Here is a 22,897-nt window from a genome sequence, read left to right as displayed (position 1 = left end):
GATGAGCGCCCAGCGATTTGCACTGACATGGCGCTTCACACTAACCGATGACGCGAGGTCGCAGTCGAACTCTGGGCATGCGTTCCAGAATCTCATCGGGGGGGGTGACGGCTACAGCGTGGGGGTGGGGTGATGTTGGCCAGCTCTGTTTTATACGTCAAGGGTCTCCAAGTACGACGGGTTATCTAGGGTCAGGTTTCACTGTTGGGAATCTGCTTTGTTGGGATTATAGAAAGCACTTTGGAAGTCCCCATAGAGACCGTTTTCCTTCCCTCCCGTTCTCCAATGTCTATTCAGCCAACCTCATCCTTCATACGTTACCCAACCCTCCCATGGATCAATATGACTCCCATTGCCAGAGTGGCTATACATCTTCCTGAATCCTGATTAGATGCAGCCTGTTTCCATGCTTCGAATTAGCCGCATGGTCATTAGTTTGACTGCAGTAGTGCTCTGTTTGCGCACGCCTCAGTGTGTCATTAAATCAGTGTCATAAGAAATCCCACCTCTTCCTCCCTGCTGATCTCATGGCGCCTGTCACAGCGCGGGGGTGCATGATGGGAGCAGCGCCTATGCAGCGGGCAGTGTCACCTGACACTTGAATATAAGCAGGACGCTTCTCAGCCACGTTGACAAAAACCAACGCCCCGTCCATGTAGTCTACACTGAAGTGGTTTGGGCGCGTTTGGCAAATTCAAGTGATTAATTTCTATGTCTCTATTAGTATCAGTAGCCTGGATGTGTGGTAGAAGACTTGTTTCCTGTGTGCGTTTGCTCTTGAAGCAGATGGCCTTCTCAGCTTGTTTTTATGCTGCTATCCCCCATCACACTTTCTTTGTATTCGCTCCAATCCTATACAGGCACACATTTGTTCTTCTTAACATACTACTTCTATCTTGACTCACATGACTATGGGTGGATTCTTTATTCATTTTCTTTTAGGCTTCACAAACGTTAACCTATGATTCCTTGGCCAGCCATGGTCATGACCCTGCATTTTTCAAAAGGGGTTTTGATTGCATGTGTCTGTAAAAGCACACTACAATTCAAGGATGTTGTTCCTTTATATATTTAACCTACTCCGATCAGTGCTCTCAGAAATCCTCTTCAAATCATATTCTGCAGGTTTTTCACGTTCGTGATTCGTTGCCATCCACCCTGTGGCCACTTAACGCTCCGACAGGGAGTCTGCCAAAGCCAGTCATTCAGTCATAAGCAGGGAAACCTTGCCTTGTCATCCAAGTCAATAGCCTGGAACCCAACAATAAGTCAGCCCGTAACGCTGTTCCTGCGTCCCCTCTTTTGAACAGCCGGCGAGCTGGAGCACCAGCCTCTGAATCTGGCCGTGTTGGACTGGGGCCGAAGCACGGCCGTCCAATAGAGTTCTTCTGTCCCCCTCTCCCTCACGACTGTTAATCACTGCCGATAGCAGGCTTACTGTGCAAGCCATTGGCGTATGGGCACATTCACTTTTGATACCCTGTAGTTGAGACATGTACAGTAGGAGCAGTTGAAAATTCTTACATGCCTATAGTTTGTTGGACGTGTCGTTTTATTTGCATAACATTTTCTTACCTGTATTTTCTTGCTGTAGTTATGCATCATAAGACTGGGTCTAATTTGCCTTTTATCCAGGCCACTCAGTAGAGTGAGTAATGTCTAGCATAGGCTACTTATTAAAGACTGCAGTGGGGACTCCGTTTGGAAGACACTTATCCTGGTGTGTCAGTCATGGTATAATTTTGATAGCACCGTACAATTATACTGTTGCACTTGGCATTTAACAGATGCTCTTGTCTTTCAGGGGCAGTTAAGGTTAAATGCCTTGCTCACAGGATGGTTTTTCCCCCTGTCAGCTCAGGGATTCAAACCAGAGACTGTTGAGTTACTGGGAAACCACTCTCACTCTACAACAAGTACAGACTTATGAAATCTCTGAATCCTTTAGGTGTTCAGAAAAACAGTCAATTTGCCTTCTCATGGTTGCCAGTCATGCTTCTGTGCTATTGAGATGATTATAGCACAGAGGTTCTTCCCTGTCACCATAGACGTTTCTCTAGTGATCCTATTTTCAGGTGTTGATTTCTGACAGCCCCTTCGTCTACTCTTGTCACGTTGACTGACCCTGGGACTGCTGAGATGAGTGGCAGTGTCAAGATTGGGTCCACTGTATGATTAGCAGAGAAAGCTCTTCTGATTCAGCTGTGCAGCTGCTGTCAAGCCATACTTTTGGTTGTCCTTTTTTCTGTTTCGGAGCTGTTAAACTTATTGAAACAAACGCAACAGTGTTTGAATACTAATCAAATGCCTTGTTTACTTGTCTTTCTGATAGTATCACCTCTGCGATGATGTGTGCATTTAATTGAAATGTCCTTTTGTAAGATTAGGCTTTGGGCTTTCAACAACTCTGGGAACTATCCAACTGTGATTTAAAAAAACATAATCCAACCCGCCTCTTCCGATTATTGACCCCACTGTGGTTCCCCCCTCTCTCTCCAGATCCCCCTAAGGTAGACTAGACAATGTCCACAATGGTGTACCCAAGGGAAGAGAAGCTGGAGAAGCTGTCCCAGGAGGAGATCATCTCCAACACCAAGCTGGTGATCCAGGGCCTGGAGGCACTGAAGAACGAGCACAACTCCATCCTGCACAGCCTTCTGGAGACCATCAAGTGCTTGAAGAAGGATGAGGAGGCCAACCTTGTTCACGAGAAGTCCAGCCTGCTGCGGAAGTCTGTGGAGATGATCGAGCTGGGCCTGGGAGAAGCACAGGTCTTTGATTCAATCCAACCTGCTATTTTTCCAGGGCCTCACCATGATAATAATCATTTTTCTAAAGAGACCTGTACATGTATGTAAGCCTGAGGGGTTTGTCAAGCCAGCATTGCCTTGGTGATACTCCTCTATAACGCCGTGACTGATGCTGGCTTGACAAACCCCCTCTTCGCATCAGGTGATGATGGCCTTGTCCAACCACTTGAATGCCGTGGAGTCAGAGAAGCAGAAGCTGCGTGCCCAGGTGAGGAGGTTGTGCCAGGAGAACCAGTGGCTAAGGGACGAGCTGGCAAACACCCAGCAGAAGCTGCAGAAGAGCGAGCAGAGTGTGGCCCAGCTAGAGGAAGAGAAGAAACACCTGGAGTTCATGAACCAGCTCAAGAAGTACGACGAAGATGTCTCTCCCACGGTAAGGCTCTGAGAAACATGCTCCCAAGCTGCTAGGGGTTTTTGTGTAGCGTACATCTCATCCCAATTTATAGTTTAGCCTTGTTGTTTCAGAAGTACTTATTTAATTGTAATGAATTCTTATTGCATGATTGTTTCTTAATTCGTTTCCTTTCGTTATCCTATATCCACCCAATTTCTTGGTATCCAGTTGTCGATTATGGCCCCGCCTTTATTTTAATGGGTGGTTTGGAATGTCTGAGTGAATAATGTTTCTCATGCTGCTTATAGTAAAGTTACACTTTATAGCCAAATAGGCCATTTTGCATGATTGATTTGGTTCCGGTTTCCAAATCAACGCTAGCTTTGGTGTTTATAAAGACAAGAACTGATGCTCCCAGTTCAGACACATCAAAATCCAATAACATCATGTAATTCCTTGGGGTATTAAAACCATTCAGTGATCATAATGATGAATAGAGATTAAGGCACCTCTATGATTCTGTATGCAACAGCCTTTCACTGAAGAGCAACAAACAGCCAGATAATCTGATATTAAAATGAGATGAGCTCAACCGTCCGTAATGTTAGCGGGAAAGGGATATTATTGTGTACAGTCTTCCTGGAAAGTGGCTGGTCAAAGACTCATTGATCCAGTGGGGATTAAGTCTTTACTTCCATTTTCAGCATGATTATAACTTTGGCTGGATTTCTGAGTCTGTTCAGAAGGTTAAAATAATAATTTTAAAGATATTGTCTGTTTCACAGAATGAACCACAGATGTTTCCCTTTCTCAGTACTGCTGTAATGGCCCATGCGATGTCTGCTGCTTAATGCAGTTTGATCCATTCCAGATGGAACCTGTCAGGACACAAACACCGCCTGCTTTTCCATTTTCTTTTGTTCTTTTTAATGCATGTTTTAAGAGAATACTGTTTTTAATGAATAGTTGAGAATCTCTTCCTGCGTTAGTTCACGTTTTCCCTTGTTGGCACTTGATTTCACTGGCTTTCGAACAGTGTGTATCATTCACCGTCACATCTGCCCCATGACTGATAAGAAAAATCCAGTGTAATGGTGGTGAAGAGTGCTAATGGCTGCTGACGCGTTCTCTCAGCAGGAGGAGAAGGATGGCGAGCCTCCCAAGGATTCTCTGGACGATCTCTTCCCTAATGATGAAGAGGAGCACGGTCAAGGCAGTAAGAACCATCCGTCATTACCATCTCTGACCTCGATACCGTTTGGGGTGCATCCCAAGTTAAACCATACCTACTGTTGTTCCTCTGAACCTGAGTACGGTGCCTTTTTAGAATGCAGTCATGGATTTACTGTAGTTCTTAAACCTTGTTATATTTGGCTTGGTATTGTTGGCTTTTGCTACTTAAATATAATTCCCTAATACTCACATGTAGTTGTTTACCATGGGAACATTTTCGCCCCCCGTTATCACCAAGTCATCTGTCGTCTTCCTGTTTGTGTGACCTTTGCCCTCCTGTGTCCCCTCCCTCCTCCTAACAGTGCAGCACCAGCACAACAGCGCGGCGGTGGCTGCTGCCCAGCAGGGCGGCTATGAGATTCCGGCCCGTCTGAGGACCCTCCACAACCTGGTGATCCAGTATGCCTCCCAGGGACGCTACGAGGTGGCCGTGCCCCTCTGCAAACAGGCCCTGGAGGACCTGGAGAAGACCTCCGGCCACGACCACCCTGATGTGGCCACCATGCTCAACATCCTGGCCCTGGTTTACAGGTGAGGTCTGACAGTGTTAGGTCAGACTCAGCATCCTGGCCCTGATTTACAGGTGAGGTCTGACAGTGTTAGGTCAGACTCAGCATCCTGGCCCTGGTTTACAGGTGAGGTCTGACAGTGTTAGGTCAGACTCAGCATCCTGGCCCTGGTTTACAGGTGAGGTCTGACTGTGTTAGGTCAGACTCAGCATCCTGGCCCTGGTTTACAGGTGAGGTCTGACAGTGTTAGGTCAGACTCAGCATCCTGGCCCTGGTTTACAGGTGAGAGGGGCAGTGTTAGGTCAGACTCAGCATCCTAGCCCTGGTTTACAGGTGAGGTCTGACAGTGTTAGGTCAGACTCAGCATCCTGGCCCTGGTTTACAGGTGAGGTCTGACAGTGTTAGGTCAGACTCAGCATCCTGGCCCTGGTTTACAGGTGAGGTCTGACAGTGTTAGGTCAGACTCAGCATCCTGGCCCTGGTTTACAGGTGAGAGGGGCAGTGTTAGGTCAGACTCAGCATCCTGGCCCTGGTTTACAGGTGAGGTCTGACAGTGTTAGGTCAGAACTAGGACAGTGTTTTTTAGGCACACATCTATATTGGAAAAGTGGAAGATTCCTCTGTATTAACTTTATTTTCATCTTGCTGCCCATGTGGTTTTCCAACAAAGGGGTGGAAGGGTTCTGTCTGTTACTAGGACACTGAATCATCGCTTACATTTGGTCAATGCTGTGTGTTGTGCATGTTCTGTTGTTTAGGTTGCTCTGTTAAGTTGTCCTAATTGCCTTCATTTGTATGATATGTAGTAGTACTGTTGATTAATATCTTGGCAATATTTCTGCATGTTTAGAGAGGTGAAGACCGCAATGTACCTTGCTGTGTGGAAGCTGATCTAAGATCATTTTGGTCGATCTCAATGTCTCTAGGGATCAGAACAAATACAAAGAGGCAGCCCACCTGCTGAACGACGCCCTGTCTATCCGAGAGAAGACCCTCGGCAAAGACCACCCGGCGGTAAGCCTGGGCCCATGTTGTCATGACAACCACACTGCGCGGACAGATAGAACCCGATGTTTGATTTGTGTTCTCGGTACATCGCCTGGAGCGGACCGGCTCCAGGCGATGTAGAGTCTCCTTTCGGGTATATTTGATTGCTTCCTCCACGTCCCCAGTTCCTGGCATGGATTCTCATCAAGTCATCAATCACCCCGGTTCAATACCCTGTGGCCTAAAACCGGACCTAATGAGAATCATTAAATCCATGCATTCTGAAAACAGCGCACGGAGGGGGAGGTGCTCCTCAGAAATGTGTTGGCTTTGGTGACGGTTTCATTAAATTCTGCTGCAATGAATCTGTAACAATAGGTTGCAACGCAAATGGTCCCCCTATTTATAGAGTGCCCTGCCTATAGTCTGCAGATGCCCCAGAGAGCCATGGCTAAAGCTTGATGGATGTGCGTTTAATTTGGCAATATCCGTTTTTCTGTCAAATGACGTCCGCAACCGATGATGGATTAAAATCCATGGAGATTTTGATGAGAATAAATTGCCACCACACTGTCGGTGACACAGTGTAGGCTGTTCTAAAAACAGTTGCTGCTGGGCGACAGTCATTTTGTGTGTGTGTGTGATCCAGGTTGCTGCTACGCTCAACAACCTGGCCGTGCTGTACGGTAAGAGGGGAAAGTACAAGGAGGCTGAGCCGCTATGCAAAAGGGCCCTGGAGATCAGAGAAAAGGTACGCCATGTCCTCTGACTGCTCCACTCCCCTCTTAACACCTCTTCATCTAGGCCTTCGTTCTGATCGGACTCTTCAAATCCACCCTCAGTGAGACTGTGATGGGAACATTAGAATTACGCATTCTTTCACCTATCTCTATACAAGGAAAGGGAAAAAGTTTAAATGGTATTTCCAAATGTGTCAAGTTTTCTGCAGGGGTCCCCTGTATCCAGGGGAATTGCAGAGATTAATTGAGTTCACTAATGAACATTTATAATTGGAAAAGGAGACATGAGAGAGGGATAAAATTGTGTTCCATGTTTTGTAGTCATTTAAAGAATTCAATACAACTGTGCAAAATTCATAAATTTGGCACTATTTGGTAGGATAAATTTGCAGTTTGTTGTGTTTGTCAAATGCAGTGAAATGGTGGTGTGGTAAATGTTGTGTGCAGTCATCAGAACCAAGAGTGTTTGAAACAATGTCATACTGCGTCTCCTACCAATCATTTTCACTGAGACATGAAGAACAACATATTACATATGTTATTTATTTCCACTGGAACGAAGTCATCCACTTTTTAAAATCATTACTCCTGCTGTGCTTACTCCTTTTTTTTCTTTTCTTTTTCTGCAGCCCTACAATAGTCCTATAATAAGCTGAACCATTATACTGATTGTCTGTCCTTTTTTGGCAGTGTTCATATGATTGGTTGTAACTGTTTGTTAGATTTTTGTTATTGGACAATGTGACCGGAGATTCTTTTAGCTGTTACAACCGTTCAGATCCATACATGTATAGCGTGTTGACATTTTAAGTTGCTGGTCCAGCATAGCAAGACAACTTGGCACAAGCCTGTGTAGCTCATTTGGTTTGCTTGCAATTCCAGGGTTTTGTGCACTCGCTACTGTGAGTTGCTCTGGATATGAGTGTTTGATAACGGAATGTGTTGTCTCCATCAGGTACTGGGCAAGGACCACCCTGACGTGGCCAAGCAGCTGAACAACCTGGCCCTGCTCTGTCAAAACCAGGGCAAGTACGAGGAGGTGGAGTACTACTACTGCCGCGCCCTGGAGATCTACGAGTGCAGACTGGGCCCAGATGACCCCAATGTGGCCAAGACCAAGAACAACCTGGTGGGTACTGTTCATCATACTCCAAATGGCAGAAAACTGGCTGAAATGCTGAGGGACAACATAGAAATGTCCAATTGGAAGCAAAATAATTTCTAATATCATCTCTTGTTTGTAACAATGAACACAATGTAGGTTTGATGTGTTATTTCTGAAGTGTTTGCACCACACCTGGGAATGCATGCACTCACTGCTGTAAGTTGCCCTAGATAAGAGCTTCTGCTTAGCAACTCAAATGTGATAAACCACATATAGGAATATGGAATAGTGTGCCTGTATTGTAAAAACACGGGAGTGAACAATTTGACTTCGTTACAACTCATGTTCAGGAGTGGCTTGTTCTTACAGTTGTGTGACTTGAAGGTTGATATAATATTGATGGAAAATAAAAGCCACGACTCTTTCAGAGTTAGGGTTGTGAAAAGGCGGCGAATGAATATGGCTTAATTTTTCACTACTTTAGAGGTTGAGTCACATTCACAGCATGACTGACAGAGATCGGAGCCTTTTCTTCCCAGTTAATTGGACCCGTCTCTAGATGCGCAGGGTGAACTATTCCCATTTAAAAACGTATTGCTACAGTGCACAAGGCCACTGGAGCTTTTTGTCTATTATTTGCCTGCTTTCAGAGTTCCATGGATGGTTCGGTACGCCTACTCATATCTGGTCTGCATTATGATTGAGGCCCGAGGCTGGCGCAGTGGCGCATTGTTCCTGAGCCCCTGACAACACTGGGGAGATGTGAGCCGGGATGGATTAGCCATGTCCTTTCAGGGAACACAGTGTGATTCAATACACCTGTTTGATACAGCGTTCTCTTTTCTCTCCAGGCATCCTGCTTTCTCAAACAGGGGAAATACAAGGAGGCCGAGATTCTGTACAAAGAGATTCTGACCCGCGCCCACGAGAAAGAGTTTGGATCCGTTGACGGTAAGAATTGACTGAAAGCCGACAGACCGAACCTACTGTTGAATGGGCCGGCGCATCACATTTCCCTGATGATATGACGATACGTCAGAGCTTTTCAATAAACTTCCCACCCCGCAGGGGACCGTAATGTTTTTTATAATCAAGATATGAGCCGGACTGGGGAAGCCAGTTGAGCAGGGTTCCCTTAGGAAATATATTGGCAATGTCTGTTCTTTAGAGATGTTATCATCTTTCTTCTCTACTTGTATCTTGTCTTACCCCAGCTAGAAGTGCCGCGGATGGTCACAAGGTTAAAAAGTGGACAGTGTTTTAAACTGCGTGCCACCGGGTCCAGGCTCTCACCAGTCAGAGGAGGAGGATTTTTCAGGAGACAGTTCTGAAGAAAATTAAGAGCCTTTTCCTCAGTTTACCAGATGAACTTTCTTTGCACTTTTCCTTTAGGATAAACTTGGCTCTTTAATGGTCTGCCTCCAGGGATTGGATATCCCACTTTTAGAAGGTCACATTGATACAAGAAATAGAAAGATTGTTACTTGGCACAAGGGATCAGGGAAGCTGACAAAGCAAAATGGAGTTTGGAGGGTTCTTGACTAACCTCAGTCTTTTTAATGAATTAGGACATGGCAGCTCTTTGTTTCTATTGAACGTCTGGAGGCTAGAAAGAGTAGTTTCAGTATACTGTTACTGTGTTTCAATGCATAATATATTGTCTGTTTTCCATTCTTCCAATGAACTATGTTTCTATCCTCTGTCTCAATGCATGCTAATCAGTCAGCCTTCTTATGTTACAGTTAACCAAAATTTGAATGGGCTTCTGGGTCTGTTTTAAAAATGATGGTTACAGAACAATATACTTTTTGATTTGGAGGATACATCTCTTTGCAGTGGATCTGGTATTCGGGAATAGGATTTATGGACTCTGTTCTTGCTTAATATTTCTTAAGGTTCTGCTTAGTTTGAGGTGTATAATGCACCGTTCTCATACTGCATGGGGTTGTGTCAATGCACACTTTTTAAAATTTATTTTAGGAATACTTGTTAATGTATTTAATGGCTCTGTGTTCACGTCTGCCTAATACAGATTTCAATCATCAAGATTCATAGTCTTTTTGGGGAATACTTGTCATATGTAAATGTTTCACAATATAATTAACAGTTTAAAGGTTCACAACTCTCTGTTTTTCGATTAGAGGTCACTTGGGAGTCAGGTTTAGTAACTCTACCTCCTCACTGCAGTATGTTAACTTTCTGCCCATGTGGATTACAACAACACCAAAGCACACGTTTCAAACAGGGTTGCCAGGACAGTAACCGCTTAAATCCTATAGACTCTACTAAAAACCTGGCCAAATGTTGCTTTACAACCATATGTATAAATCCGCATACACTATTTGTTTTTCACAAACGGTCATTACAAATATCCCAATTGTGTGGAAACAGTCACTTTCTTGCCATACTGAATTGCAGGGAAGCCGTTTTTAGGATTGTTTCTTGCATAACTTTGCTGCATCTATACCGCAAGAATAAGCTTCTTTTGTCTGAAGTGAGAGTCAGCATTCAAATTGCCACAGCCCGCATGCTGTCTTACCTGTGATACTTATACTTAAAATCAGATCATAAGATTTGGCCGAAATTGAGCATAATACCACATTATTTGTTACTAGGAATACATGCATTTGTTAGAAACCCTACAATACACCTCCATTTGTGGTGTTTTATGGTGTAATTTGTGGGACAACTTATTTTGTCTGGTAAAAGAAATGAGTGGCTAGATTTTCAATCTACCTCCCTGAGTGGCTGGTATACCAAAATGTTTGTTTGTGTCTAGCTACAAAATAAGGAACTCTTCTTAGGGCAACACTTTTCCACACCAATTCCATAAATACAATATCATAAAGACAACAAAATGCCCCATGACCCTCGCTGGAGCAATCGGTGCCTCCACTGATCGCACATTATTGTGTAGGTAACGCTGGTTTAGCAGTTCAGACTTAATCTTGAGAAATATGTAATAGTTGGTTCAGAAGGGTGACACCTTAAATGGACAGCTTTTATGTTTCCGAAAGAACAACAGATTATAGGTTTACCGAATAAAAATGAGGCGTGCACTGACTGATCCCCAAGGCACCAACGTCTCTGTCTTTTACCTGCAGCTGAGAACAAACCTATCTGGATGCATGCCGAGGAGAGGGAGGAGAGTAAGGTAGGTTGCGGTTGCTTCAGTTTGCTGATGTCGTGTGTGTGTACTTAAGGCCACACTGGAAGCTAAAACAACTACCTGCTTAACGGCCCGGAATGTAGTATTTCCTGTGTCGAAGACGCCGACTCCACGTCTCACCTTCTCTCTTGAATTACTTCCAGGGCAAGAACCGAGACAACACCCCGTACGGCGAGTATGGAGGCTGGTACAAGGCCTGCAAAGTCAATAGGTGAGGTCCGAGCCACGAGTTGGGCCGTTCCAACGCTTGGCTCCCGTTCAAACTGACATTCTGAAACTGGCGGAAGGTATTTCCAGGACTTCAGGGTAGAATAGCCAATGTAATGTTGATTGTGCACAGCGCTAAGAGATGTTGAAACAAATATTTGACCATGAAATGTACAAATATGTCCATATTGCAAAGAAACGTGTATGGCCAATATATCGCTTCTAAGTCATCAATGATGACCAATCAAGCGCCCAGACTACGAAGTTTTATAATTTATTGTTCGCTGCAAATATTATACCCAAGCCTGATTTGAACCAGTCATCCGAAATACGCCTCTGTTTGAAATAATTTGGATGAGGCTAAGTGACCGTAGCCACCTCCATCCCTGCAGCCCAACAGTGAACACCACTCTGAGGAACCTGGGGGCTCTGTACCGCCGACAGGGAAAGCTGGAGGCCGCCGAGACCCTGGAGGAATGTGCCATGAGGTCCCGCAAACAGGTACGCCACTAGACGATACTGGAATATGTATACAGTGGAAACTTGTACTCTGTTTAGTATAATGTGTGTGTGTGTGTGTCTATATAATATAGAGACACACACAGTACGATACAAACACACGCAGTAAACACACACAGTCAAGCGCCACTGCATCACAGCCATATGAATTATTTTGACCAGGACTCCTTTGATAATTGATTTTGATCTAGTTAACTGAATAAATGCTTCCACTCTACAAGTCCTCTTTCTCTGTGTTGTTTGGTCTGTGGCTGGTTTGGATAATTTTATCTCACGCTAGTTTTCTCTCTCTGTCCTGCTTGTACCGCAGAGCAACACAGTAAGTGTTTTGACTTCTGACAAGGCGCTCTCAGTGGAGTCTCCATGAGTCCCTCCTAACATCCCTCCCATGCTGTGTCATGTCATGTCATGTGTCCAGCTCCCATCGTGACTCCATTGTCTCCAAGTGCCACTGCCATAGTCGTCATTCTAATCCCACAGCCCCTATGCCAGAGGTCTCAAACCGGTTCCACAGAGGGTCATGTGTCTGCCGGTTTTTGGGTTTTCCTTTAAATTGGTTCCCAGTTCAGACCTAAACAACTAGGTGGGGGTAGAAACGAACGTGAGAGCGAAAACCTGCAGACACTCTGCCCTCCGTGGGACCGGTTTGAGACCTCTGCCCTATGCACTAGAATATTGCCTGGTTCCTCAGCTGTTTGTGCCGTCTTGCCAACTGAATATGGTGTCGTACCTTGCAGCATGGCGATATCTCGAGTCCATGTTCTAGCTAGTGACCCCTTCAAGGTCGTCGATGTCTAAAGCGTGCATGTGTGCGCACGTGCTCCTTGTCCCTCCAGGGCATAGACCCCATCCACCAGACTCGGGTGGTGGAGATCTTAAAGGATGGCGAGGGGGACCGGGAGAGGCGGAGGAGCCGCGACAGCCTGTCCAGTGTCAAGTACGAGAGCAGCTCTGAGACGGGCGAGGAAGTGAGTATGGGCGTGGAGTGGAACGGGGTGAGTACAAGTCCACATCAACCTTTTTCACTCCCCCAAAAATGCCAGTGTCTTTTGTGACGGACAGACTAATGGGCTGGTACAGAGCATACGTGACCATGTTCCCTTTATCGTTGTGTTTAGGCACACGTTCTCCACACCTTCCCCCTAGTCAGTTCTTTCACGCTACCAATCGTGGATTTAAAAGTATAAGGAAGGGTTTTAATTGGAGGGAGTTGCATACCCTCTGCCTACTCAACTCCTATTGGCTGTGAGAGGGGCGGGACCACCTGTCTCAACCTGTGGGTTTGGAAAAGGAGTGAAGAGCGGATGTCTGTTCACTCCTGGTTCTGGAGATTCTCGTACTGCAACTATTAGAAACGTTGTATCAGTTCCTCTGCTTTCTGTGTTATTGGTCTGTCCTCACTAAAGCGTCACTTGGAAATCCTTTTTGGAAAGGCGCAGCTGATTGAGTGCCTTGGCACGCCCTTGTGTATAACTTGTTGAAATAACTCCTGGCTTTGTTTGTGCTTACCTTTTTTATTGTGTTTTTATGATGCTTGTTAATGTATCTTGCAATTTTTCATTTTAATTCATTTATGTTCCTTGTTAAGGTTAAAATAAAATGGTACTGGTTTACTCTGGGGTATCTTTGGAAGGCAGAATATCATTTAACATAAAACAAAAGACTTCAATGTTTGTCTTAAGCTTCATTAGTCAGTCACCCTTGTTTTGGGGTCATTTCGATGCAATCGATTCATGAAGTAAAGTAAAATGAAATTGTCCCCAGGCCCGGTTCGGATCCAAACCAGTTTAGCACAGCAGCAGTAACATGCCTCTATGAGACGCTGCCTGGCAGCTTGTTGCTGTTTGGACATCTGGACATGTTGTAAGTTTTAGTCTATGTGAAGTTTGGCCAGAATGGATGTTTACGGACCGGGCAAATCTGCCAACTTCTAAACCCAATGAGGCCCAAAGGAGCTTGGATGAGTTTACTGCCGGTTTGCTTAAATAGACACTCTGCAACCCCAGGGAACCTGGTCAAAAGTAGTGCGCTATATAGGGTGTAGGTTTGCCATTTGGGAAGCCTCTATTCTGCCAATAAATCCCCAGTTTGAGCCTGTGCCTCCCCCTCACACTAGCCACCTCCTCACAACACCCCCCTATCCCCAACACGCATGTTCTTCCTCTGCTGGCTGATGAGGCTCACCTTTTAACCCGGGGCCAGCCGTGTTAATAGAGTTGTCGTGTTCAGCTGGTTTGTAATGGGCTCCAAAATCACTTGTTAAGGAGCTGTGCCTCATTCCCTGAGGTTAATTCTCTGATGATGTCCCTGTAGCCTTTATTCTGATCTGGGAGTTTATCTTAAAGGAGCAGTGTTTTAAATGTTTTCTCCATGTGGAAGCTAACCCTTCCCTGCTTCCCACTTGAAAAAGTTCAAGTTGAAATGCTAAAATCTGTCAGAACAATTTTATTTGGGAGAAAAATGAACTGTAAAGGGATTATGCTTGCCACTGTCCATGGATGTGCTTGAGGAGATGACTCCTTGTCTTAGTGACACTGATGGAATTAAGGGAAGGTACAGCTTTTCCATTTGACAAAGATAACATTTTAGGTTGTACTTTCTGTCCACAATTTCAGTGGATTATAATGGAGTGGAACAATACTGTTATTACTGCAGATTTGTTATGGAAAGGTTTGGATATTATAATGCAAAAAAGTCTATAGATTTTTCTTTGAAGGCCAGGAAAGTGTATATTGGTTGACTCATGCGATTGCTGGACAAATACAATTAGAGTCCAAGTGTCTTGTTTGTTTTCATATGATCCATAAATTATGGCAAAACAGACAACTCCTGGTATAAAACGTGCTGCTTACAGTCTGAACACTAATTCTGCCAAGTAGGGTTTAAAAAATATTGTTAACCAAAATTCAGTTTCCTTCGGTGGGATTATATAAGGACACTGTTTTGCCCAAGAACAGAATGACAGATTTTTCACTTTGTCGGCTCTGAGATTTGATCCGGCAACCTTTGTTTCTGCTACCTCTACTCAAGTGAGCAGTTGCCTTCGATTTACTAGCAAATGACATGAAAGCACATACTCAAACTTTATATTTTTGTAGATCTGTTTTCATTTGCAGTTCTGGTGTGGAGGTCTGTTACAATTAGGACAAGGATAGGTTTTAGTTTGACTCCAGTCACGTTGGGGCATGTTGAGACTGGGGAACCTGTCTTCAGGAGTTTAAAGGATAGTGTGAGACTTGAGGCAAGTTTGTTCTGCTGAAAACCACACTTGATGTGAGGTCCCTGGTCCCTCTCTCACCGTGTCAAGTAATCCCCGGTGGAGGACAGCAGGTAGTGGTGCTAGTCTGTGTAGGCAAGGAAGGTGTCGCGTCTGGTCATACATCTGGTCTACATAGTTTTCATCTGAGTGTCTGTGGGGGCGGGTAAAAGTCATGTTTTAATGTGCGTGCACGTGCTGTGCTTGAAATAATGTGGCTTTTTGTTTGCATGAATGTATCGTCTGAGCGTCTGCATGTCACACGTCCTCAACTACCCTTTTTGTTGGTGTCTCTACTAACCTGTTCTACTGACCATTAGCCTTGCCATGGCAACCAATCAGCCTGTCAATCAAATTATTCCCTTTTCCTCATTCAGTGGATTGTACTCTTCCTCTTGGTTCTGCCATTTTACTAAGGTCGGAAACAAAGCTCGGGGCTTGGGCAGGTTGACATGCTCAAAAAACAGATAAGTATTGACCCGAATACAAACTCATTAGTTATAATGTACTTCAACTTTGGTCTCTAATCACTAGATAAAAATTATTAAACAGAAACTAAAACCAAAATGTTTATCCATTAGGATATTTTGATCGCCTGCATTAACGTGGCTTCTCATTTGGGATAGCCTTTCATGCTCACATTCCTCTCCTGTGCCCTGGCCAGTGTCTTCACTGCGGTATACCATTGGTATGAGACGCATACGTTCTCTTTGGTAGCGTTGAATCCATACATCTAGCATTGCCAACGCCTCCTCTCGTTGCTAGTTTTGAGGTTGCCACTGCATTGCTGAGTCTTGCGGTTCTCCTCAAGTCTGCAGTGCACAGTCACTGGCTGCCTCGGTGTGCCAGGTCCACCCCTGACTGCCTAAACGCCTGGCTGAAAACAGCATCCGCAGAGACACTACAGCAAACCGCTGAGTCACAGTGACTGGCCAGCACTGGACCAAGGCAAAGGCTGTTGTCGCATCCAAAGGCTTGAGCCGGTTTCATTATGAAAGTGTGCACATCGGGGGTGTTGCCACCTAGCTGGGTGGTTGGATGACTTGAAAGGTAACTGGAATGTATTTAACGACGAGTCATTCATTTCCTGTGTTGCGGTGAAGCTGAAATGGTGAGTGGATAAACCGTTAGGCCCGAGTTCACGCAACGCATTGTTTCAATAGAGGCATTCTTGCTTTTTCTTTAAAAAAAACAAAACGAGTCAATAGAGATTCATAGTAGCCGATACCGCAGTGCTGATTTGGCCGAGGGCACGTGTTAACTTTTGAATAGGCTGAATAGGTTGAAGAGTTTGATCAGGAGATGCCCCACCCCGATGCGTTTAATCAAATGCTTTTTCTGTGTGTGTTTTTTCTCTCTCTCTTTCCATCAGGCCTAAGCCCACATCAAGATTATTCCTCCATCCTTCTCTCCTCTTCCCCAACCAAAATAGCAAAGGATGTTTTTGTCGACTCGATTCCCCCTGGCCTTGTCTCCTCTCCTAGCACCAAATGAAAACCCCCTCTGTCATTCCTGGTGTTTCTCGGCGAGACCGCTCCTCGTTGGCATCTCTGTCTCTCTACTGAAAACCGCTGGGATGTTTGGTTTCCTTTTGATCAATTCCTCTCATCGCTCTCTCTCTCTCTTCATCCTTTTCTTTCATGCATTACTTTGTCACGATTGTCTGAGTTTACTCTCCCTTTTCCTGTAACAAGATGTCATGCATATCAGGTTCACCTGTAAAACTCTCTCTACCCTCCTAACATCCAGTTGTAATGTTAAGGTGTTAAACTGTATTTAATATTGTCGTGACAGAAGAGGGTTGAGTTTGGAAATATGGTGGCCTGTGGGGAACACACAGAGCAAACCAGGAATGCCAGAATGATATGGACAATGGCGAATCTGTGTCTATGTGACCTGCAACCACTCCCGCTGCCCTTTACATCTGTCCGAAAAACCTAGTATGTTACCATGACAACACGTGGCCGCTTGCCTTCACCACAGAGCTTAGGTTCACTGTCTGCGTCCTATAGGATTTTACTGTTGCTTTGCGTTATTCCAGGGTTGTGTTTGTGTTGGAATCGCTTTGCTTTCGAGAGCACACACACGCATGCAAAACACGCATGCACAACGAGTAGTCTGATCAAATACAAAATGGCTTGGATTGTCAAGTTAAGACAACTGGTGCCTTTTATTTAAGCAGCAGTGGCTAGTATCTTCTAGTTAAAAACTCACTTATTTGCTCCCTTGAACTTAATTTAATCATTTGTAAAGATGTATACATATTCCTAAGATCAAAAAACAGAGCTGTTTTAAAGAGGTACTTTTGCTACCCAGGCTTTGGCGTATGACATTAGGTAGGCTAACTAACTACTTTGTGTTCACAAGATCTTTTAAAATCAAGATTTTGTTTTTCCTATTCCATTTTTACTTGTTTTTTTATTTATCTTTCATTATGCTTGCTGTGTTTTGATGGCAGAGAAATGCATTGGTAATCTAATCTTCTATACAGTAAGTAATCACTGTTGGTATTAACACTGGGTGATTGTCTCAAATGAGTATTTCACCCATCTGTGTCCTTAACCTGTAAGCAGTATGTGGATACGGTTTGCAGATGCTTGCATTTTAACATTTGTGGCAAAAATCCTATTAAAGTTTAGAGAGCTATATTAGCATTTTTTAGGCATAATATCCAAATCGAACAAAAGTTTCTGAAATTGATTATGAGGCTCAACAAAGCTCCTTATAGATAATATGATAATATGATTGGACCATGATGTACGGTATGAACGACACCTATATTGGTACCATTTCTGAATAGGATTTGTTTCACAAATGCCACAATCATGGTACTGATATTATAGTTGTATTAATCTCATAGGAAAATTATTTAAGAACTTATTTTCAAACAATGAGTGAATAATGCAATTATAGGTTTTTGAACTTGGATGGATTTGTAGCATGAATGCTAAAATGCTAGCACTTAGAAGTAATGCCAGAGAAACTTAACTAAAGGATTGATTCTTGACCTACTTTATCTAAAGACCTCACACACCATAAGGACATAAATGTACCATTTTGGCATTTGGTTGAAAAATCCCTTTATTGGACTCAGTATTTTTTTATTCTTTCATTCTGTGAGTCACATAGAAGGCCTGATTCATCCTTTTGACAAAGGCAAAACCTCCGCAATATCCCTAGAGCTTAATTTGTTCTGGTCTTTGATTCAGATGTGTTCACCAGTTTTGGAAAGTTTACGATTAAGACCTAAATGAACTGATGAAGGCAGTTCAGAACTAACCAGGGGTCTTGGTTGATAAATCGCATAAAGACAACAAAAAATTATATCAAGTTCATAGGTTAACTATGAACTCTCTTTTCCTGTCCATTTCGGTCCTAGTACTGAACTTCTCTACATTAGTGAATACAGCTGAGTAAATTTCTTTGTACTTTTCACACCTTTTCCGTAGGGCTATTGCTTATCGTTGCCATGGTTTCATTTAAAAAGGGAATGACGCTTGAATGGTTAAATGCTATTGACGACACCACTATGTAACGTTCTTGAAACATACCCGTTCAAGCAACAGCGCGTCAGTTGTCTAATAAAGAAATGTTCAAACCTTTGTGACCAAGGGTAAGTTAGTGACTTGACGACCCACTATATGCCTTTAATTACGTTGTTGTTCAGATTATACCAGACAAATTAGTGTTACTGTCGGAGAAAATGTATATTTGGTTCTCTATGGCAATACAGTTTTTGAACACATGGGATTTGATGCCTTCATTACGTTGCACACTTCATTACCGTTGAACATTGTACATTCTGACTAGGCTTCGTTTTGGGCAACAAAACCCATAACTACAGCTTATTGGCCAAAGTGTTTAACTATCCGAATGTGTGTAGAGCACTCATCGCATAGGCTTTTTAACTGTCCATTAGCTTGATTTACCAGTCCTCCGCATAAATCATAGCCACACCATAAGTGACGGAGTGAAGCAACACTGTTTCTCGCGTGGTTCTGCCAATGTGTTTGTGTTATAGTGGAATGCTGATTATTTATTGTAATGTATCTCTCATTGATATTCTAGCATCAACTGCTGTTCATTAGGGCAGGCGGAAGCTCCATGGTAGCACACGCCTAGAGCGTAGAGCTGCTTAAACTTTACCATGTGTTCTTGCATTGTCGTGATTGTTGCACCAACACTTGTTGGTGTTCTGAAATAAAAGTTTTTCATTTGTGAAGTGTGTCGTATCTTTCTCGATCTCTTTTCAGGTTCATGAAAAGCTCCCTTCATGTTATGTTGTGCTAAAGTAAAATGCAAGGCTGTCTTGTGCTCTCTGCTGGCCATTTTGATATGTAGCTGTCTTCAAGATTGTATGCCGAAACATACTTGGGCCACATCTGTTCACAATATTTGAAGATGAATGGAGAAATTGAACAGTAGATTTAAATGATTTAATAATTATACAAAAATAAAATTTTGAAGGTATTTATACAGTCCCCGACAAAAGTCTTGTCACTTGTGTCCAAATTGACCTGAAGTGCCGCTGAAATATATTTCTAATCAAGATGTCTTTACAAGAAATGGCTCATTTCAATCCCAACAGCTTTTGTAATAATGTTTCAGTGCAAAACGAAACTGTCAAAAAGTATTCTAATATTCACAGCTTGGTAAAGCCCATTGAGTCCATTTTTGCAAAGACATAAGTGTTGTCGCCTTGTCATATGAGCTTCACCTGTGACTAATAATGGATCAATTAGGTCTCAGGTGTGTATAAAAACAACCCCAGTACACTAGATCTTCCCGTCAACTGCAACTAGACCTCTGCAAACATACCTAAGATTCACCCTGAGACCAAAGTTTTGATTATCAAGAGGCTGAAGATCAGATCCACTGCTGATGTGGCAGACACCTTCAATGTGTCTCAGCGTCAAGTACAGAGGATAAAAAAAACATTTGAAGACACTGGAGACGTTTTTGACAAGCCCAGATCAGGCAGACCCCGCAAGACAACTGCTCGAGAGGACTGTTTGTTGGCTCAAAAATCCAAGGCCAGCCCCTTTTCCACTGCAGCAGAGCTCCATGAGACCTGGTCACCTGAATTCCCTGTGTCAACCAGAACAGTTTGTCGGATTCTGTCTCGAAATGGCCTCCATGGTCGAATCAGTGCCCAGAAGCCAGCACTAAACAAAAGACAAGCCCACAGCCTGCTAATAGGATGGATGCTGGAAAAGTGGAAGAAGGTGGATTTTTCAGATGAATCTTCTGTTGAATTACACCACAGTCACCGCAAATATTGCAGGAGACCTACTGGAGCCCGCATGGATCCGAGATTCACTCAGAAAACTGAAGTTTGGTGGCGGAAAATTCATGGTCTGGGGTTACATCCAGTATGGGGGTGTGCGAGAGATCTGCAGGGTGGAAAGCAACATCAATAGTCCAAAATACCAAGAAATCTTAGCTACTTCTTATATTCCCAACCATAAAAGAGGCCAAATTCTACAGCAGGATGGTGCTCCATCGCATACTTCCATCTCCACATCAAAGTTCCTCAAGGTGAAGAAGATCAAGATGCTCCAGGATTGGCCAGCCCAGTCACCAGACATGAACATCATTGAGCATATGTGGGGTAGGATGAAAGAGGAAGCATGGAAGACGAAACCAAAGAATATTGATGAATTCTGGGAGGCATGCAAGACTGCTTTCTTTGCTATTCCTGATGACTTCTTCAATAAATTGTATGAATCCTTGCCAAACCGCATGGATGCAGTCCTTCAAGCTCATGGAAGTCATACAAGATATTACATTTGGATCTCACAGCACCACTACTTAATTTGCTGACATATTTTTGTATTTGCAGTAAATTTGTTCAATTTCTGTATAGGTGACAAAACTTTTGTCTTGCCAAAATTTGACCTTTCTGTCTTGATTAAATGATAAATATTTTTTCAGTGAAACTAATTTATTTCAGTGCATTAAACATCATTTGGGAGGGTTTTAGCTTTTCTTATGAGCTATTTCTAACACCAATTGATTAATTAAAAGTCAGGTTAATAGCGGTGTTTCTACAAAATAGATAAGCGACAAGACTTTTGTCAGGGACTGTAGACTCAAAGGTGCTCCCCTGTCTCATCATCCATCTAAAATCTCTTTGAAGCTGAAACATTTCTACTTGTAAACCAGTTATTGATATAAAAGACAAAATAAGTGACCAATTCTAAGTTAAAAGGGATCAAGGGATGCATTGTAGCCCACCTCCCCAAATGATCAGCTGCATTGTAGCCCCCATCTCCCCAAATGATCAGCTGCATTGTAGCCCCCATCTCCCTAAATGATCAGCTGCATTGTAGCCCCCCCCCTCCCCAAATGATCAGCTGCATTGTATCCCCCATTCCCAAATGATCAGCTGCATTGTAGGCCCCCCCCCTTACCCAAATGATCAGCTGCATTTTAGCTCCCCCCTCCCCAAATGATCAGCTGCATTGTAGCCCCCATCTCCCTAAATGATCAGCTGCATTGTAGCCCCCCCCTCCCCAAATGATCAGCTGCATTGTATCCCCCCCCTCCCCAAATGAGCTGGACCTCATTTTAAGGTTGGTGGTGATATGTCTGAGACAGGCTTGAGGTCGCTTTTCAGCAAGGTGAGATTATTATTTAAATGTTTTTGACAGCAGTGAGCTCGACAGATTCAATGACGGTGATCATGTGATTGGAGTGCTGCTACAGGCATCCATTTGTTGTCTGATGACTTGCCTGAAACGAATCATCCTTTCTGTAAAACACATTTCCAATTGACTGTTCATTGACTGCCTCAATGTCCACTGATGTCCGTATTTGAAATGAACGTGAAAGGAAATGGAAGCCAGTAGTGTGTCCTTGTGCAGTGTGGCCTGCTGGGATGCATGGTCTTCTGTTAGGAATGTGAAGGGAGTGATGTCTGGGTGTACCTGCAGGATGGTAGCGGAGCACTACAGCGCAGTGGTTCCCTGGGCAAACTGAGAGACGTTCTGCGCCGGAGTAGTGAGCTACTGGTTAAGAAACTCCAAGGAAATGGACCTCTAGAACCAAGCAGAACCAGCAAGTAAGTACAACACCATAACCCCTTTGTCTCTCCTATCAAAGACCAGCATGGTACTAGGGCATGTTGTGGTTACTGGTCTTTGCAGTTTCCAAGTCCACACAGTCAAATCACTGATTGGCCAATATTACCTGATTGCAGTGGGTTGAAAGAATCCCATTTTGATACCTAAAAGAGCAGCTTCTCAGCTTTTATGCTTTCTTTTTGCAGTATGAAGAGAGCTGCCTCCCTGAACTACCTGAATAAGTCCAGTGACCTAGACAGCTTCCAGGTGAGAGGCCCTGTCTACCTGCTGAAAATGTTTTCAATACTTCAAGAATGTATCCGTACAAATTACCTGTCAGTGCAGGAAGATCGTGTATTGTACGTTGGTAGCATGACAACTCAATGATTTCTAATGGTAATCAATATCTAGGTAGCAAGGGCTGTGGTGAATGTGATTCGCAAAATGCCTAGAAGCTACTGATATATTGTTCCGGCTGACTAAAGCTCCCTCAGACGTCTGATCCACCGCCACCATGTCTGTTATTGAACGCGTATTGTGAGGTGCCCATCCCCCCCCCCCCCTTTAATGATAAGGCATATTTCCGCACCCCAATCCTGCCTCTGTCTCTTCTTAGGGCCCGGGGATCAACGGACTGAAGGTGAGCCGGCCCCTGAGCTCCAGCACTGTCGATCTGTACCATGGAAACTGAAAGCTGAGCAGCCCGCTGACTCACTATAATAACCACTGTCCCAAAGAAACACCCACCTCCTACCCACAGTCTGTTCCCAGAGCCAGAACTCCAGAGAGACTCATCATTCTACCACAACCACTGTCCTAAAGACAACCGTTTTGCACTTCAGTCTTAACAGCCGCATTCCCAAAGATAAGATTTGAACGTATCTTTCAGACGCTTGAGTCCTGAAAACTAGATCGCTTCTCAATCAGGATCTCCTCCCATACCCTCTCCCCCCCCCCCCCCCCC

General features: G+C 44.0%; 1 protein-coding gene across 11 annotated transcripts in view; it reads left to right on the top strand.

Annotated features, from left to right (window-relative positions):
- Positions 1-22,897, top strand: part of LOC105010677 (kinesin light chain 1) — a 40,378-nt gene extending 17,481 nt beyond the window's left edge. For 4 of the 11 annotated variants that reach the window (XM_010870173.5, XM_010870170.3, XM_010870171.4 and 1 more), the window contains 16 exons: positions 2,500-2,771; positions 2,953-3,183; positions 4,279-4,360; positions 4,680-4,908; positions 5,813-5,900; positions 6,523-6,624; positions 7,569-7,742; positions 8,570-8,669; positions 10,823-10,872; positions 11,031-11,098; positions 11,487-11,595; positions 11,924-11,932; positions 12,450-12,608; positions 21,805-21,932; positions 22,140-22,200; positions 22,550-22,897. In XM_010870173.5, the coding sequence (XP_010868475.1) occupies positions 2,523-2,771; positions 2,953-3,183; positions 4,279-4,360; positions 4,680-4,908; positions 5,813-5,900; positions 6,523-6,624; positions 7,569-7,742; positions 8,570-8,669; positions 10,823-10,872; positions 11,031-11,098; positions 11,487-11,595; positions 11,924-11,932; positions 12,450-12,608; positions 21,805-21,932; positions 22,140-22,200; positions 22,550-22,624 (1,914 nt within the window). In that variant the 5' untranslated portion in view covers positions 2,500-2,522 and the 3' untranslated portion in view covers positions 22,625-22,897. Of the gene's footprint in view, positions 1-2,499; positions 2,772-2,952; positions 3,184-4,278; positions 4,361-4,679; positions 4,909-5,812; positions 5,901-6,522; positions 6,625-7,568; positions 7,743-8,569; positions 8,670-10,822; positions 10,873-11,030; positions 11,099-11,486; positions 11,596-11,923; positions 11,933-12,449; positions 15,920-16,241; positions 19,095-21,804; positions 21,933-22,139; positions 22,201-22,549 lie in introns of those variants that run through there. The other 7 variants (XM_010870174.3, XM_020047246.2, XM_010870176.3 and 4 more) reach the window with 7 other exon arrangements.

The sequence above is a fragment of the Esox lucius genome, chromosome 6 (genome assembly GCF_011004845.1).
Source record: "Esox lucius isolate fEsoLuc1 chromosome 6, fEsoLuc1.pri, whole genome shotgun sequence".
NCBI classification, from domain to species: Eukaryota; Metazoa; Chordata; class Actinopteri; order Esociformes; family Esocidae; genus Esox; species Esox lucius.
Note: the sequence above shows the minus strand (reverse complement) of the source record. Positions and strands in the feature narration are given on the sequence as shown.